Source organism: Aquarana catesbeiana, linkage group LG01 (assembly GCF_042186555.1).
Source record: "Aquarana catesbeiana isolate 2022-GZ linkage group LG01, ASM4218655v1, whole genome shotgun sequence".
Lineage (NCBI taxonomy): Eukaryota > Metazoa > Chordata > Amphibia > Anura > Ranidae > Aquarana > Aquarana catesbeiana.
The window spans coordinates 903,109,794-903,128,345 of NC_133324.1; the positions used below are offsets into that span (position 1 = coordinate 903,109,794).

Consider the following 18,552-nt stretch of genomic DNA (forward strand, 5'->3'; position numbering starts at 1 on the left):
TGGGTAATGTGGGTTAATGGGGGGGTGCAGGGTGTGGAGTGTATTTAGGGATATAGGCTGTACAGAGTGTGGAGTATTGGGAGGAGGGGGCAGAATGCGGGGTAATGGGGGTGGCTAGGGGTGTGGAGTGTAGGGTAATAGGGATATAAGGAATCTGGAGTAATGGGGAATAAGGGGGTGTGGGGTAGTGGAAGACTGAGGGGTACATTGTGAGGTGTAATGAGGGTGCAGATGGAGTAGTGGGAGAAGTAGATGGTGCATGGTGCTGGTAGTTGGGGATACAGGCTGTGCAGAGGGCTGGATAATGGGGAATGCAAGGGGTTCAGAGTCGGGTGTAATGGGGGGATGCAGGGGTGCAGAAGGTGGGGTGGTGGGGGATGCAGGGGGAGTAGAGTCCTAGAGCAGTGGGAGTACAAGTGGTGCAGGAGATGCTGAGTGTTTGGGTAGTGAAGGATACCAAAGGTGTAGAGTAATATATTACAATTTTGGTTTTGGGTTTATTAGTGCTTTACGTAAGGATTGTTTTGCAGATTGTTTTTGAAGTCTAAGGTTTTTCTCATAGCAAGGTCTAGAAAGGTTAATAAATATGTAATAGCAGATGTAATATCAGAACTCTGTGATTTGTATATGAACACTCAGCCAAGTGACCTTATGTGTCCTTGTTCAGTAGAAGAAGCATAATGTCACGTAACGCACACACTAAATGCACTAAAAATAGGATTCTGTCATACAGATCTGACAAGGTGTGGTGCTATCTGACTACCTTGATTTTTGTATAAAAATAATAAGAGTAGTCTTTGTTGCAAATGTGTAACTCAACCTTCACAAAACAACAGACACTTAAACATGACTGGAATTAGAATTTACATATTTCCTTCTAGCTGCTTTTAAAGCAGGACTAAACCCATCGATTCAACAGTTTAAAAAAAAAGTTACATTCCCGACACGTTCCGGGAATGTAACTGTCACATTGGTTGAGCTCTCAACCAATCAAACCATCAAATGGCTGGAGTCATAATTGATCACATGTGAAGCATCATGGTGGTTGAAGATAAAATACAGGCCAAGATGGCAGCTTCCTTGGCTGAAAACGATAGGGGGGTTTAGTTCCGCTTTAAGCATCTTGCACACCAGCAGCCACACTGATTGCATGACCATTGGCATGCACTGTCTGGAAGGAAACAATGCCGATGTGCTGATCTCAGTGTATTGAACTGTTTTTGACTTTTTTTTTTTTTGGAACTTTATTGAAGCATCACAAATGTCATCTCATTGACCCCTTCCCACATAGCCTAGCTTTCTTTTAACAGGATCTTTATGCCTGGTTAGATCAGGAAGGACTACCTGATCACGGTAATTGGCTGTCACAGTGGTCACATGGTCCTGCTGGCTCCCGATCATTACTAGAGAACGGAAGCTGTCTATAACAGCTTGGTTACTAAGCTGTGAAAACGCTCTTAGTACAGAAACCTTGACTACCTATTGACAAATTTAAGCCCACCATCTTTTCTGACGCTCAAATGCTTTACGTGGGTGACAAGCGGTTAAAGTAGAAGTTTAGCCAAAAACGAACTAACTCTAAATCTACTCGCAGCCACATTCTAAAACTAAATCTATCTAATCCTGTAAAGCAAACATTTCTATACATACCCTTTCTGAAGCCGATCCGGTCCAGTCTCCAGTGACAGATGCTGTGTGCAGGAGAGGACCAACAACGGCCGGGAAATGCCTGGGAAGTGACGTCACTCATAGACTTACTATGGGGCCACGTTGTTGGCTGCCTCTCCTGCACTTGCCAACACACTGAAGAAGCCGCTGACAGCTCAGCATGGGACCAGACCGGAGTGGCTTCAGAAAAGGAATGTGTAGCGATTTTAGCTGCGAGTAGATTTAGGATTAGTTTGTTTTTGGCTGAACTTCTACTTTAAGTTCTATTCACACAGTGACTTTGCAATGTGGTCTTTTGCATCGCACCCTGCTGCGTTGATAAAAAGTACTGCATGTAGTACTTTTTTCAATGCAGCAGTACTTTTTCAGCACACACCCCTGCAACGCAGTGGTGTGAACTGCCCTCATAGGCAAGCAAGACTTTTCGCCTTGTCTTGTAATGGGACTGTGCTGGGTAAGACCATTCAGCATAGTCCTTAGGGCACTTGGTGTAAACGAGCCTTTAACCACTTCAGCCCCGGACCATTTGGCTGGCCAAAGACCAGAGCACTTTTTGCAATTCAGCACTGCGTCGCTTTAACTGACAATTGTGCGGTCGTGCGACGTGGCTCCCAAACAAAATTGATGTCCTTTTTTCTCACAAACAGAGCTTTTTTTTGGTGGTATTTGATCGGCTCTGCGTTTTTTATTTTTTGCGCTATAAACAAAAATAGAGCAACAATTTTGAAAAAAACGCATTATTTTTTACTTTTTGCTATAATAAAAATCCCCAAAAAATATAAAAAAAAACATTTTTTTTCCCTCAGTTTAGGCCGATACGTAATCTTCTACATATTTTTGGTAAAAAAATTGCAATAAGTGTTTATTTATTGATTTGCGCAAAAGTTATAGCATCTACAAAATAGGGGATAGTTTATGGCATTTTTATTAATATTTTTTTTTTTTACCAGTAATGGCGGCGATTTGCGATTTTTATCGTGACTGCGACATTATGGCGGATAAATCGGACTATTTTGACACAATTTTGGGACCATTGTCTTTTTTACAGCGATCAGTGCTATAAAATTGCACTGATTACTGTAAAAATGACACTGGCAGTGAAGGGGTTAACCACTAGCTGGCTAGGAAGGGGTTAAGTGTGTCCTAGGGAGTGATTCTAACTGTTAGGGGGCGTGGCTACGAGTGACACGTCACTGATCACCGCTCCCTTTCACAGGGAGCGGTGATCAGTGACAGTGTCACTAGGCAGAACGGGGAGATGCTTGTTTACATTAGCATCTCCCCGTTCTTCCTCTCTGTGAGACGATCGTGGGTATCCTACTCACGGCACTCACGCGATGGCACGGCGGCAAATTCTAAGGAACGTACAGGTACGCCCATTTGCGCAGCCATGCCATTCTGTCGAAGTAAATGTACAGGCGGCGGTCGGCAAGTGGTTAATGTGAAGTTATGCGTTCTCTAAGATCCTCAAACTGCTTAAAAGAGAAGTGTGGGATATTAAAAAAAATAAACATACTTACTCACCTAGGTGGATGCCCCATCTACACCGAGAACTGAGCAATCAAAGACTGCTGGTCGCTCAGTTCTCAGTCTTCTTTGAGCTTTCTGCTCTGCCCCTCCAGTGCTCAATGGAGTGGTGGACTCTGGAGGGGGCAGGAGTGGCTGGCTCAGCCTCTCAGCTGTGTGCTGAGAGGCTGAGCCAGCTGTTGGTCCAGGCATCTGGGTAGATCCCAACATTAAAGTCGGAATCTCTCCAGAGTCTCTCTAGAGTTTGGAGCGGCTGAGTGATGCCAGCTGACAGTGGACTTTAGCCGCTGTTGGCTGAACGCGCTGAGCACTTCCTTCTGCACTCATGTAATCGCTAGGAGAAAGGAGAAGGACAAAAAGTGCTTTGGCCCTACTTCTCCTTTAAAAACATCTGTTGTGTGTTTATATTAGAGGGCTGACAGCCAGCCAAGATTCAGTTTTCATAGAAAAACCCACTGTCTGTGTTGTGAATGTTGAAAATAAATTTCTTCACAATGCCTATAGATACAGTATCATACAGATGTGAATGAGGGTTTGTTTTAAAGTGCTTTTGCTGCTTGATCAGAATATGCATGATCTGGGCATGGGTTCACTTTAAGCAGAGTTTTAGGTACTCCTCTTTGGGAGGGTCCGACCCAGATTGTAACATTTTTTAATACTGAGTGATGATGAGTGATCATCAAAGCTTGCTTTGATGGAGGCTTCTTAGCCGAAACGCGTCAGTGTATAGCCTGTACACGTGTACCCATGTAACCAATAGAGTACTTTTATTCAAGAGTTGCCAGCCTTCCTGTTTTAAAAAAACTAGAGATAAACACACCTAAACTTTTGCCAAGTTTTTTTTAAAAAAAAAAGAAGAGAAATGTACATCCTTCATCAGTCATGTTGCCCAGTCATGCAGGTTCATATCAATCATGAAGATCGACACCTGCCAACCGACCAAAAGGAAAATAAAAAAACCTCACCGAGGCACATCCGACCCCATCGCTTTTTTTGCACCAAATTACATCTCCAGTCCCTACTACTAAAGTAAACAAAGTGATGGGGTCACTCAATGATGTAATTTGGGACCCCAATGCTAGCGGATTGTTATTCAATAGAATGAGTAATAAAAAGTTGCCAGGAGGAGGGCACCTGTCAGTCACAAAAAACAAACAAACAAACATATCATACTTACCTGCTCTGTGCAGTGGTTTTGCACAGAGTAGCCCCAGTCCTCCTCTTCTCAGGTCCTTTCCCTTGACCAGTGCCCCCAATAGCAAGCCGCTTGCTATAGGGGCACTGGTGCATGCTCACTCCCGAGCCCTGCTCTATGCGTCCATAAAACACATAGAGCTGTGGCTCAGCCCTGCCCCTGCTCTCTCCTCATTGGCTCTCTGACTGTGATTGAAAGCAGTGGGAGCCAGCGGCTCAGCCAATGAGGGGAGGGAGTCCTGGGGACAGCCGAGATGCTCATTTACATTGCTGGATCAAAAGGGGGCTCAGATAAGCATTCGTGGGGGCTGTGGGGGGGAGCAGCACACAGAAGGTTTTTATCTTCATGCATAGAATGCATGAAGTTAAAAAACCTTCAGCCTTCCCTTTGCATTTTATAAATTGACTAGCTGTAGACATTGGGCGCGCTACACATGTCCCAACAAAAACTTCATAGAACTTTACAGAGTGTGTAGCATATTCTGTCCTTCTTTCCTGCTGCTGCTCCCCCTACATTACTGGCAATCAGTTTGACAGCATGGAGTTGCTGTGCAAATAGAGCAGCTATTACAGCTTCTGCTGTCGAAGATGGACTTTCTGAACATTGTTTATAAACACTTTTCAAACAGGGGATAGAGAGAGACAGAAAGTAACATTATTATTACTTTTTTATTTACTCTTTTCCATTAATTTGCACATCAAGTGAGTAAGCTTTGATCTGCATATGATGATAGTTAAAGCAACCTGACAAGTAAAATAAGAGTTTTTTTATTTTTTATTTTAAATAAAACTAGTTTCTACTGTATTTACCCTTATTAACTCTTAGTTTACCCTAATCAGCTCTAATTAACTTATTTTGCTCCTCATATTTTCCAGATTTTTTAATTTTTATTTCTATTTCTATTTTTCATTTTTATTTGTTTCCTTTTTCTTTGGAAGATACTATGACCAAAAGAAAGCCTTCCTCATTCTAAAAAAATCTATGCATTATCATGGTATCCTAAAAAGTGAAAAAACAAGCCATCATCAGAAATGTAAAAAAAAGCACTGTATTTCTAAAAATCCTAACTCGGTTTGCGAGTGTTGTCTCACAAAACGAGCATGATTCAGGCCAAAAGCGGTGTGCAGTACTGCTTTTGACCTGAGGTGGGGGGCGCCGGAGCCGAACAGCGCCAATTGGCGGCGTTCGGAAATGCACGGAAAGGCCCGAGGACAGTTCGGCTGAGGTTTGCTGAGGTAAGCTGAAGTGCGCTCGGGCCTTTTCGGCCGTTTCCGAGGCTCCCCGGCGCCCCCCCCCGCCTCTGGCCGCATGCGGTATTGCATCCCATTGAAGTCAATACGGAACAAATTATTTTCGTTTCCATTGACTTCAATGGGAAAATCGCTTTGATATGCGAGCACTTTGGATTACGAGCATACTCCTGGAATGGATTATGCTCGTAATCTGAGGTTCCACTGTACATCCTATTGATGCTAGAAACATTTTTTTACTCAAAGGATTTGTTGTAAAGCTTGTGAGGTTAATCTCATTCGTGCTGTAAAATAACATAGAACCTTAAATTGGGCTTGTTGTTTTGGCAGTCTTTTACTCGGGGGTGTGATATAATAATATCTGTCTTTCTCTATTAGCAAGTTAGTTTAGCATGCTGTGATGAAGCCATTTTACAAGCAGGGTCCTATGTGTTCCTAATGCCTGACATTTAAATGTCATTTTATTCATTGAGGCATCACCATCCAGTCTTGCCCTCTGCTCCAAGAACAGCTGATCTGGATTACTGGCTGACACTAGCTGGCAGAGGCATGTACAGTTCCCACTTATCTCTAATGGCATGTGACACAGGTGGACATGTAGGCTGCCTTTAAAAATATGCTCAGAACGCCGGTGCTCGTTTAGAGCCCAATGACACCTATACATTAGGTTGCATTACCGGACAGTGTATGTATTAGTTCGCTGCAGCACTGTGCCGTTTCAATGGCACCCTGATGCATTAAGGCAACATATCTGCTGTGTAGTGCACCAAAACACACGGAACTGCACCACCGTGCACTCTGGTGCTGTGTTGGGAAAAATGGTGCTGGCTCTGGTATATAGGATTTGCGCAGCCACCGTTTCAGAATTTATGTTTCAGAATGTATAAGACTTTGAAAATAATAAAAATAAAGAATATAATAAAAATCTGTCATGTTTAATCTGAAGTCATAGTTGCACAAATAAAAAAACGTATGCTCTATCATGTTTGTATATTACTATTATGATTGAGGCAATTGAACAGAAATATTACTTTGTGAATGTTACGGGCTATGTATCATGAATGAGGGAAGTAAAACAATTTATTATTTTTATTATGTATTATACAAATTGTAGGTATTTCAATTTCTAGAAAGCAGTGAGTATCTGAACCAAAATAGCCAAAATAGTATCTGAACCAAATGAGTAGCTCATTTGAGCTACTGAAAATATTTTGCGTCAAAGCATATAACGAAGAAGCTGAATTGATACATAGCCTCTGTTAATCATGAATGCCTTAGTGATCCCATGATCCCACCCTTTTAATTGAAGCTCTTGTTCCAATATGCATTGTAGACTCTTGTTTTGTTTTTCAGTCATGAGGCTGTAAAATCAATGTTTCATACACAGATGAGGTGGGTCGGTGTCCAAGAATCATTGTCCACCCTTCACTCTCCATCACATGGACCCAGTAACCCACTCCATGTCCTAGTCCCCAGATTCCCATCACCTCCTCCATATTTGTATCCATGTTTGGGACCACCATTAATCTTGTTCTTTCTGAAGCCTGACCATCCCGTTCTAATCTCACCCTCTGTTCCATGCATTGCACTTCCCACATCAATGACTCCTTGGAGATATCATATCATCTAAAAGCATGAGCTGTTGTCAATACAGATTTTGAAAAATAAATGAGTCTAAGTCACCTACTGATCTGCTCCTTTCCCATTAACGACAATTTCTAACACCAATAAACTTACTAAAAAAGGAATAACTTGACTACCAAGCCTAACTTAGGATAGAAAGATGTCTTTGGTCTCTTTGCATCTGTTATATCTACTCTGTAGTGGAAATAACAAAACTGGTGGAGGAAGCTGTTTTTTGGTCCAATAGGCATAATTCTAAGGGAGTGTATCTAAGTGAAATTATATATGTTTACCTTAGGCTATATCAAAGTGTCATGGGAAAGAACAGTTTTGGAAACCCTTTTTCATGGTAGAATAGAACTACAATTCTAGGTAATTAAATAACTAGATCATGTGTAGGACAAAATGACCACCTTAACAGGACGTGATACTCAGATTGACTTGATTTAAAAGAGATGTATGTTTTTTTTTAAGATTCATACTTACCTAGGTTTAAGATTCTTACTTACACGGTGGATGCAGCATCAGTCCAATCGGTCAGTCAGCAGCTCTCTGCTCTGCCCCCCGGTCGTGCTCACTGAAGCCCTGAGCTGTGGAGGTGGAAGGAGAGGCCGGCTCAGGTTCTCAGTGGCTTGCTGAGAGGCTGAGCCCGGTGTTGGTCCAGGCATGAGGGCAGATCTCAACTCCATTGTTGTGATCTTGCCTGATCCTGGACCTGCTATTTGACATCAGCTGACAGCAGGCTTCAGCCCGCTGCCTGCTGAAAACAGGTCATAGGAGTGCAGAATGAGCTTTGGCTTTACTTATCCTTTAAGTGTATGTAAAGCCCAACCTTTTTTTTTAATAGAAAGGAAAATGATTAATGCGCTACCTTGAAAAAAATAGCAAAGCTGCTACAAACCACGTGACTAAAATGTGTACCGATATTCAATAAATTGTAGCGCTAAAGAACACATGTGTCATAAGAACAGAATGTCTCTGTAATCATAAACTAGTGTCCCAATAGTGACGTATAGTCAAAGGAAAAACGTGATAATCCGCAGTGGATAAATGTGAACGGTGTAACAGTCCCCTCTGCTTCCCAAATCTCAATTCAGATGTCATCAAACTCATGAAAGGATGGGGTACGCTTACCGGAACTGTTGGATTTTACTGCCATGAGCATAGAATCAATCGAGCTGTGTGCCACCCTGGGCAGGTGAGTGAAGTGGTTGAAGGCAGATGGAGCCTCTATGAGGCCTGGATGTCACCTCTGGATACACGGGAAATAGGCCAAAACCTGGTTCCAAGGTTGAAGATGTTTTCTCAATTCCCGAAGATATATGGAAAAGAAGAGGGATGCCTCCACATGGTGTAAATCAGGGTAATTTATTTACTAAAAAACCGCTATACATAAAAGTGATCACAAGTATAAAAAAGGCAGTGTACAGGGTATAAAAACCGCCCTACGCGTTTCGATCAACAGACCTTCAACAGGGGCATAGAAGAGCCTCATAACACTGCCCTGCTTTATAAAATACTATAAACTTACTAAGTAATTACAGGACAAATCAGCTGTGAGAACATTAACAATAGTGAATCTTATTGGACGAGGGGAGGGTCCCATAATGGGATGTGGTCAGCCCTCTCCTGAAGTCCAATCAATACACACATAATTAAGTATAGTTACAAACATAAAGATCTGTCCACCAATAATAGAATCACAAAATTTCATGACCTTACTGGGATCCTAAGTGAGCGTCTCGTGCTGGGAGCCCGGGAAGCCGGCAAACCTGAGCACGTGATGCTAACATCCGGAAATGTGTGTGCCCAACGTGGGGGTTGCTTGGCAACCCCACATGCTGTGTCAGGAAAGCCAGCGAAACCCCTGACACGTGTTTGCGGAGCCGTCACATGGCAATCGGCTGCTCTCCCATGTGATGACTGACGTCACTCGCATAAGGAGTGACAACATGTGCATCTTGCTGAAAAAACGTTTTTTCAGCAAGATGCACATGTTGACCTTATATGCTGACATGTTCCCCTTGTTTGACTGACGTCGGCTGACACATAGAGGATCAGCCGTGCGCCAGTGCTTCCAGCATGCAGATACGCTCCCCTTGTTTGAACTGACGTCAGCGGTCACGTTGGAGACCAGCTGAGCGTCAGGTGATCGTAGCGCGAGGATTCCCCGTGCTTCGACAGGGCGCACGCCGTTACCTGGCAACACTCTCCTTATGCGAGTGACGTCAGTTATCACATGGGAGAGCAGCCGATTGCCATGTGACGGCTCCGCAAACACGTGTCAGGCGTTTCACGGACTTTCCTGACACAGCGTGTGGGGTTGCCAAGCAACCCCCACGCCGGGCACACACATTTCCGGATGTTAGCGCCACGTGCTCAGGTTTGCCGGCTTCCCGGGCTCCCAGCACGAGACGCTCACTTAGGATCCCAGTAAGGTCATGAAATTTTGTGATTCTATTATTGGTGGACAGATCTCTAAGTTTGTAACTATACTTAATTATGTGTGTATTGATTGGACTTCAGGAGAGGGCTGACCACATCCCATTATGGGACCCTCCCCTCGTCCAATAAGATTCACTATTGTTAATGTTCTCACAGCTGATTGGTCCTGTAATTACTTAGTAAGTTTATAGTATTTTATAAAGCAGGGCAGTGTTATGAGGGTCTTCTATGCCCCTGTTGAAGGTCTGTTGATCGAAACGCGTAGGGCGGTTTTTATACCCTGTACACTGCCTTTTTTATACTTGTGATCACTTTTATGTATAGCGTTTTTTTAGTAAATAAATTACCCTGATTTACACCATGTGGAGGCATCCCTCTTCTTTTCCATATATCTTCGGGAATTGAGAAAACATCTTCAACCTTGGAACCAGGTTTTGGCCTATTTCCCGTGTATCCAGAGGTGACATCCAGGCCTCATAGAGGCTCCATCTGCCTTCAACCACTTCACTCACCTGCCCAGGGTGGCACACAGCTCGATTGATTCTATGCTCATGGCAGTAGAATCCAACAGTTCCGGTAAGCGTACCCCATCCTTTCATGAGTTTGATGACATCTGAATTGAGATTTGGGAAGCAGAAGGGACTGTTACACCGTTCACATTTATCCACTGCGGATTATCACGTTTTCCCTTTGACTATACGTCACTATTGGGACACTAGTTTATGATTACAGAGACATTCTTTTCTTATGACACATGTGTTCTTTAGCGCTACAATTTATTGAATATCGGTACACACTTTTTTTTTAATAGAGTAGGGAATGGTTAAAGTGTATGTTATCTCTAACAATGGACTTATCTTATTGCTACCTCTTGGTCTATTAAATATAGGATCGGCTTGATAAGTTAAAATAAAACCTGTTCATCATTTCAGAGCTATCCTGTGCACATTTCCTGTGTTATCTCAAAGAGGCTTATTAGCCTTCCCACAATTTGCTGACACCACAAAAATGCTGTGTGGTGTCAGCTCACAACTGGATTAAAGCCTAGTACACACGGACCTAATGTCGGACGACATTGGCCGATTCAATAAAAACTGGCCAACATTCAAGTCATGTCTATGGCAGCCAGTCCGAAAGAAGCCAGCCAATTGGCTGGATTCTGTCAGACATGCATGCTGGAAAAACAGCGACTGTCTGGCTCCCGATCATCGCTTTCAGCCAATGGCTGAGAACGCTGACCTGAGTATTCTGGCAGTGGGGCCATCCCTCTATCAGAACACAATAGCTCAGCTGGCGAGATGGCTGTACTAATGTCGGATTGTTAGTACAGTGGCTCCGACTGGAGCTGTCAGTTTTTTTTCCTTCAACCCATTGGGTGTTTACTAGGCTTTAGGAACTGAGTGTATTTTGTGATAAATCAACAGGTATTTTTCTGTATTTGCAGGGTGTTTAAAGGGATAAACATGAAATGTACATGAATAGCAAAGATGTACTGCATTTTGTATTGTACCATGACTTACACTTTAAGGTCTTCTTCACCCATGCAGCCTTGCTTGCTGGCCCTAGTGAAAAGTGATCAGTGGGGGGCTGCTTTTCATAGGCATTTGACAGGCGGTGGGGAGGTGATATGTAGCCTCTTAACCACCTACTTTAACCCTGAAAATGCTGACCCACCACACTGCAACTGTGTGCATGGCACTCAGTTGCAGCACACCTGCATTCACTTGGATGAGTTGTACTCGGCGTCAGCACTGCCTGCCAAATGTGACATGCTGTTTAATTTTTGTTGCAGCTAGGAAGCAAAACATCGTTGCTGGAGCATAGGTACATCCCTGTGTGGCAGCATTGTTGTGTTTAGGTAGGGATGGGTGGCGGTAAAACCGCTGTTTGGCCTACCCTTATCTCATTCTGGGCGTATGTGTACCCCATGTTGGGAACCACTGATAGAGTGTGTTGCTTGAGTCTTAGATGGCGGCACACAGCAGTAGTCACAGGACTCTCGAAAGCCTACACAAACAAGACTTTTACAAGTAAAAAAAACATGCATAAATCACATTAAAGTGGATGTAAACCCTTTCCTATACCAAGTGAAGTGAACAGCCTCAGATGATGCACAGAGATGAAACAAATCCTCTACATAAGTTTTACATGTATATCTGCTGTCTTCAGTTTTCTACATTCTTTAGAAAGTGCACATTGTGCTAGAAATATTTCTTCCTGTTTCAGCAGTGGGTGTGGAGTCTGGGCTTATACTGTGTGACAGCTGATTGGAGGAAAGGCACCCCCCCCCTCCACATAGGAAGGAACTTGCAGAGCTGTGCTGTGAATAGACAAGTCCTCTGCTTATCTACAGTATCTCTAAGTTCCCTCCCAGACACAAATTTCCAGCTGCTTTTAGCTCCTATGTCGGAGAGCTTGTCTGAAGTTATCATGCTGCTAATAGAGGAAAAGAGCAGCAGAAAGCCACGGCACTTAGAGCTTTGGAGAGAGATAAGTAAACACTACAGATATATGTGCCCAGGTCAGATTTCATGAATGGGGTTTGCATCCACTTTAAATGCACATATAATCTTATAGAAAGATTGTTGTTGAAAGAATGGTCTGGCGATAGGGTCTCTTTAAGAAAATGGGGAGAGCAGGAGACCTTTTTTTTTTTTTTGGAATGTTTCAGTCCTATTTAATAAAGTAAACGCTACTTATATCACTAAGGGACTCCAGCTTCACAATTTCCTCATCCTAGTGCTGCTCTCTTCTAGTATTCTGTAACTCCATCAGAAATCTCTCACCATTGGTATCTGTTATGCCCCGTACACACGGTCGGACATTGATCGGACATTCCGACAACAAAATCCATGGATTTTTTCCGACCGATGTTGGCTCAAACTTGTTTTGCATACACCCAGTCACACAAAGTTTTCGGAAAATCCGATCGTTCTAAACGCGGTGACGTAAAGCACGTACGTCGGGACTATAAACGGTGCAGTAGCCAATAGCTTTTGTCTCTTAATTTATTCTGAGCATACGTGGCACTTTGTGCGTCGGATTTGTGTACACACGATCGGAATTTCCAACAACGGATTTTGTTGTCGGAAAATTTTATAGCAAGCTCTCAAACTTTGTGTGTCGGAAATTCCGATGGAAAATGTGTGATGGAGCCTACACACGGTCGGAATTTCCGACAACAAGTTCCTATCACACATTTTCCGTCGGAAAATCCGACCGTGTGTACGGGGCATTAGAGATATAAGGAAACAGAGTGTGAGTCTTAATCCACCAACTTTTACTTTTTGTTTTGGAATCATCCAGATATCTTGGTGCTGGCTGCTAGGGGCACAGTAACAATTTTAAAGGTTTTCATAAAAAATACTCATTGTATAAGTCTCTCTGCCATTTTTGTAACGATAGTTTATTATATTAATAACACTGTGATTAAACAACAAAGTGACTTCTGTAACCCATGTAATCCATCTAAACATTCTACACTAACATTTTCACAGAATGTACTCACTAATCCTTTCCTCACAGATCTGAATTGACATGTTGGAATGGCAAAGGCCATGTTTGTCATATGTATTCTATAATTTTAGTTACCCTGTCCGAATTTTTGGGATGTATTTTTTTTCATTACGATGTGAAAGGTATGAAAAAAGAAAATGTAAATGGTGCAAAACAAGAGGAATGCACAAAGAATGGATTTATTTTTGCATAATATATTTTGAATGACATTGAGAGTTCGGACAATGGACTGGGATGGTAAAGAGAATGTCCCATTGATGATGCATGCTTGCAGGATTCACAACTAATATTCACTTAAAGGGTCAGTCTATCCAAAACTGATATCTCAGCTCTAGTAGAAGCTGGACAATTAAAAGATTTAGATGTGAGATCTCTCTTGAAATACCAGGTCTGGACACCTGCTGCAACAATTATGAGGGGGTCCCATTGTCTCTGTATGAATTTTTTATTATCTATCGTGGATAATGCAACAGGAGGAGTGGAAAACTTGAAGGTGGACAAGAATACCAAAAACAAAAATAGGCAGGAACAGAGGTAGGAACTACAGCAGGGAGATGATCACTAAAATCACCAAGAGATATAGCACAGGCAACCACTAATTGACTCAACCTTCTTCACGCTAATACAATAATATCTCTTTTTGGGTTGACTAAACCATAAAAGATTTTCAACTCACCCCTTTATTTTGGTTATGGGTAGATGGTGTTAGGCTGTATGACCCACCAGCGTCCTAAATATATATCGTAAACTTCAGTCTTGTTGGCTATGCTTCCTCCACCATTGAGTTTTACTCTAATGTTGCATTCTGCACATTGTAAACTATTTCAATGATCCTTCTGTAAAATTTCTAACACCCTTGCAATGACTGTGATAGGTGGCTAGACCTGGAAACTTGGGTGCAGAAGATGTCACTATCCATGTACCTAAGGGACTTTGGACGTTGGTAGTAATTCAACCAACGGGCATCTACTAGGAGAAAATATATCAGTTTGGGTTTGACTGACCCTTTAAAATGGATCTGTCTCTTTTGAAGTATGTTATTCATCAATCAGTTTGATAAAGTTATAAAACTTTTTAATAGAATTTATTTTCCGAAATTATTAAATTAAGAGGTATCAATCAGACTTCTGTGTTCATTGTAGGACGTCCCAACTATGTACGAGGCCTTTATTTAGTATACTGTTTAATTTTTTTTTTAATGCTCTTCTTTGTTATAGGCTAATGCATGTACAAGCATGTAAAAATATAATATTTTCCATTTTTTTAAAATTAAATTATTATTTTTTAATATTGTAATTGTAACTGGCAATTACAATATTAACAGAGTCGCAATGCCACCTTTAGGCTGTAGTGCTATGCAGCTGAAGGCTTATTTTGTCAATGAAGCCTCCAGCCAGCATATAATCACCAAGCCTTGACTGACATGCCGAAACACTTAGATTGGATTCCAATAATCAGTGGGGACCAGAGCTGTCATTGCCATCTAAGATTGAGTGCTACCAATTGTGCAATGTGACAATTGGTGGCTCTTGAAGAGTGGACGTTTATAAATGTAAACCTCAGCAAGGGGCATCATACTGGAGAATTGTAATATACAGGTAGCAGACAGGAAAAGGTTAAAGCTGATCTGTAGCCACCCCAGTAATGTTATATTTTTATTTGTGATGTAAAGTTAGATTGTGAAATGTATCTATTACATGTAAAGTCCAAGCTTTTGTAGATTAAACCATTTCCTCCCTCCACAGTTTCCCCCACGGACAGCAGTGGAATGTCTATGACCATTGAGTGCAGAAGCCTTCTGACTTAGAACAGTAAATGTCACTGCTATGCCCCATCTCTCAACCAAAGCAACATTCAATTTACAGTACATGCACTGAGTGGGAAAGCTTATTTTTCTGAGCAGTTCCCCTATTACAATTCTGCACCCAGACTCCTAGGCAATTGTTAAACAGAAAATGGAGTTAGTAAAGGATTGATATTGGAATGCTATATTAGGGAAAAAGACACAATTTAAGATGCATTATATGGTATTTTAGATGTATACAGTTCACCTTAATTTATTTACTGCAGTGAGAAAAGTCAAAATTGGAATTTTCTTAAATTTACTCTATAGTCCAGCTCAGTAGAGGAGTCTACAGAAGGTAGCTCTAAAAGTCTTTGGCAAATAAATGATGATGTAAAAATGGGAAAACTTGCATAAACACTAAGATTGATGAGTAAGATTTTTCAAATGGTACAGGTCCTCTTAAAATAACTCTAAAAACTTTGGTTATGGGATTGACAACCTTCAGCACTCTTGCAGTCACAATAATGCATGGTGCCCCTAGCTGGAATGCCAAGGGTTGACGCACTCTTGAACTCATCCCAAAGGTTCCTACAGGCATTTTTTCTGATCTCTCATGCTTGGTTATTACAGAATTGAGCTTCGCGCTCTTGGAAAGATCAACAAGGGAGAAGAACTCAATGTGTCTTACGTAGATTTCCTTAACCTCAGTGAAGACAGAAGAAAACAGCTGAAGAAACAGTACTATTTTGACTGCACGTGTGAGCACTGCACCAAGAAGACTAAGGATGAACTGTTGCTGGCTGTCATAGATGGTGAAACTAAGGTAGGAGTGTTGATATTCTTTTGATCTATGCTCGGTTCTGTTTTAGATGAAAAATTATTAAAAATGCATACTGTGTAGATTAGTAGGCTGAAGCAGAAGCCATAGGCCAGTGACTATCCTGTTCTCCTCACTTGCGTGTCGATTTTTCTTTATAGTTTATTGGAGAAGCCATCTCCCTGCAGGTTTGCAAGCAGAGGTGGACTGAAAACTCATGGGGCCCCTGGGCAACAGAAGATCATGGTGCCCCCTGTGTCCACACTCAAGCCACACCCACACAAAGCCCCACCTACATATTGCAGCTCAGCTGCATAGAGGGGGCATTTAAATATCTATTGCAGCAAAGCCTTACATAGAAGCCGGTACGCACTTCCAGGTTCAATGGGGGCTGCCATGTGGCAGCCATCTTTATGATGCAACCAGGGGCATTTTATGAAAGCAGTGGGCCTGTGTGCGAGATAATAATTTGGGCCCTAATACCAGAGGAAGAAGTGCAGAGCATGCAGTGGTCCACGGCAAACATTGGGTGTGATTCTCGGAGGCTGTAGGTTGAGCCTGCTGGTTACACAGTACAGTAAAAATGCCTGATGATTAAGAGGTTAATTGCCTTGTGTGGCCGTTCAGCTCCCACTGAGCTAATTTCTGACAGAGTTGCCAACTCCTACAACTTTTTATTTTATTTTACTGACAAAACATGGAAAATCTACTGATATAGCACATTTTTTACTAAGAATCTGAAATATGCTAGAAACTCCCATTAGAAATTTAGAGAGGAAGAGAGAGTAAAGGTACATAGAAAGGGGAGGAGGGAGAGAGAGAATGAGAAGGAGGGGTAAGGAGAGTTAGCAATAGGAGAGAATGAGAAAGATTGGAAAGGGGAGGGGGGAGTGGTGGGGGGAGAGATAGGAAGGTGAGAAGGAGGGGGAAGAGGGAGAGAGAGAGAGAGAAGAGGGTTAGAGAGAAGGGGGGTGAGATACAGGGATATAGGTGAGTTAGAGGGAGGGGTGAGATAGAGAGGAGGGGGTGAGAGGGAGAGATGAGAAACAAAGAGGGGGTGAGAGATAGATTGGATGTGAGGGACAAAGTGGGTTTGGGAGACAGAGAAGAGGGGATAAGAGAAAGATGGGAGAGGACGGGGGTGGGGGTGAGAGAGAGATGGGAGGTGAAAGACAGATGAGGGGGGTAAGAGAGAGATGGAAGGAGTGAGAGAGAGAGAGGGGGGTGAGAGAGAGGGGGTGAGAGACAGAGGGGGGTGAGAGAGAAATAGGAGGAGTGTGAGAGAGAGAGGGGGGTGAGAGAGAGGGGGTGAGAGACAGAGGGGGGTGAGAGAGAGATAGGAGGAGTGTGAGAGAGAGAGGGGGGGTGAGAGAGAGGGGGTGAGAGATAGAGGGGGGTTTGAGACAGAGGGGGTGAGAGAGAGAGGGGGCTGAGAAATGGGGTGTGAGAGAGAGTGGGGAGTGAGACATAAGGGGGTGAGAGAGGGGGGCTGAGAGACAGGGAAAGAGAGAGGGGTGAAAAACGGGGGGTGAGAGAGAGGGGTAAAAGAGAGTGACTGCAGGGCTCTAAAGAAGAAGGTAATCCTTCGAAACGCGTCAGCCAGCAGTGACCCCTGTAATCTCCTCTGTTATGATCTGGAGTCTGTTGTCACCTTGACCAATTGCTATCATCTGGAGACTATTTGTGTTACGAGTTTTCGTCTATACGTTTGTGAGTAGTTTCATATTTTACTTCTAATAAAATTTACCTAAGGATAATGCACAAGGTTGGTGAGCCCTTGTTTTTTTTCTTTTCTCGGGGTAAAAGAGAGGGTGTGAGAGAGAGGGGGGTGTAGGAGAGAGAAGGTGAGATAGAGGGGGGTGTAGGAGAGAGACGGTGAGAGAGAGGGGTACAAACATACAACATGTACGAAATACATGTAATGCTATTTTATGCAGTTCTCTCATACACATAACTGAAACAATGTTGGGAATAAATTTAACATAAATGAACAGCTTTGTCCTATGAGACCCGAAAGAGCAAAGCTGAAGTCCCAAGCAAAGTTTACAGACTATAAGCTTTCTGATTGCTGTCAGTTTGGTAAATGTTGAATTCTGATGCTATGGGCCACTGGACATTGCTTGCTGACTTACAGCTACTAAACATTTGTTTTCTTTTTGCAGCCTTCAGAAAGTGTCATTAAGGAGGTTATAGAATTCTCAGTGAACACAATGGAAAAGATTGATAAAGCCCGCTCTGAAGGAGCATACCATGAGGTAGGTATACGGTCATTTTTTTTAGAACTAAAGGAAAAGCACTTGTTAAAGCATAACTAAGCCCAAGAAGGAAAATGTAATATGTTGTAGCTACAAGTCCTTAAATGTGGTGGCTGCATACATTTTCTGCTGCGAACATTTTCAGCACATACAGAAAATATCTGAGACTCCTGCCCAAAACAAAGTGTCCATAGAGTATTGATTCCAGTGAGCTGCTCCCTAGATGTATTCTGTAAACTACTGAAGCCCTCTTTTGGGGGGAGAGTGTGAGAAATGACCCTCCTCAAACAAGACATTGGGGGTTATTTACGAAAGGCAAATCCACTTTGCACTACAAGTGCAAACTACAAGTGCAAAGTGCATTTGAAATTGCTCTGAAAGTGCACTTGGAAGTGCAGTCGCTGTAAATCTGAGGGGTAGATCTGAAATGAGGGGAAGCTCTCCTGATTTTATTATGCAATCATGTGCAA

At 42.6% G+C, this 18,552-nt stretch overlaps 1 protein-coding gene across 2 annotated transcripts in view; it reads left to right on the forward strand.

Annotated features, from left to right (window-relative positions):
• The window catches only part of SMYD1 (SET and MYND domain containing 1), a 54,085-nt gene that overhangs the window by 28,970 nt on the left and 6,563 nt on the right, over positions 1-18,552 (forward strand). The window contains exons 5-7 of one of the 2 annotated variants that reach the window (XM_073610988.1): positions 6,994-7,032; positions 15,641-15,833; positions 17,990-18,082. In XM_073610988.1, the coding sequence (XP_073467089.1) occupies positions 6,994-7,032; positions 15,641-15,833; positions 17,990-18,082 (325 nt within the window). The remainder of the gene's footprint in view (positions 1-6,993; positions 7,033-15,640; positions 15,834-17,989; positions 18,083-18,552) is intronic. The other variant, XM_073610989.1, reaches the window with a different exon arrangement.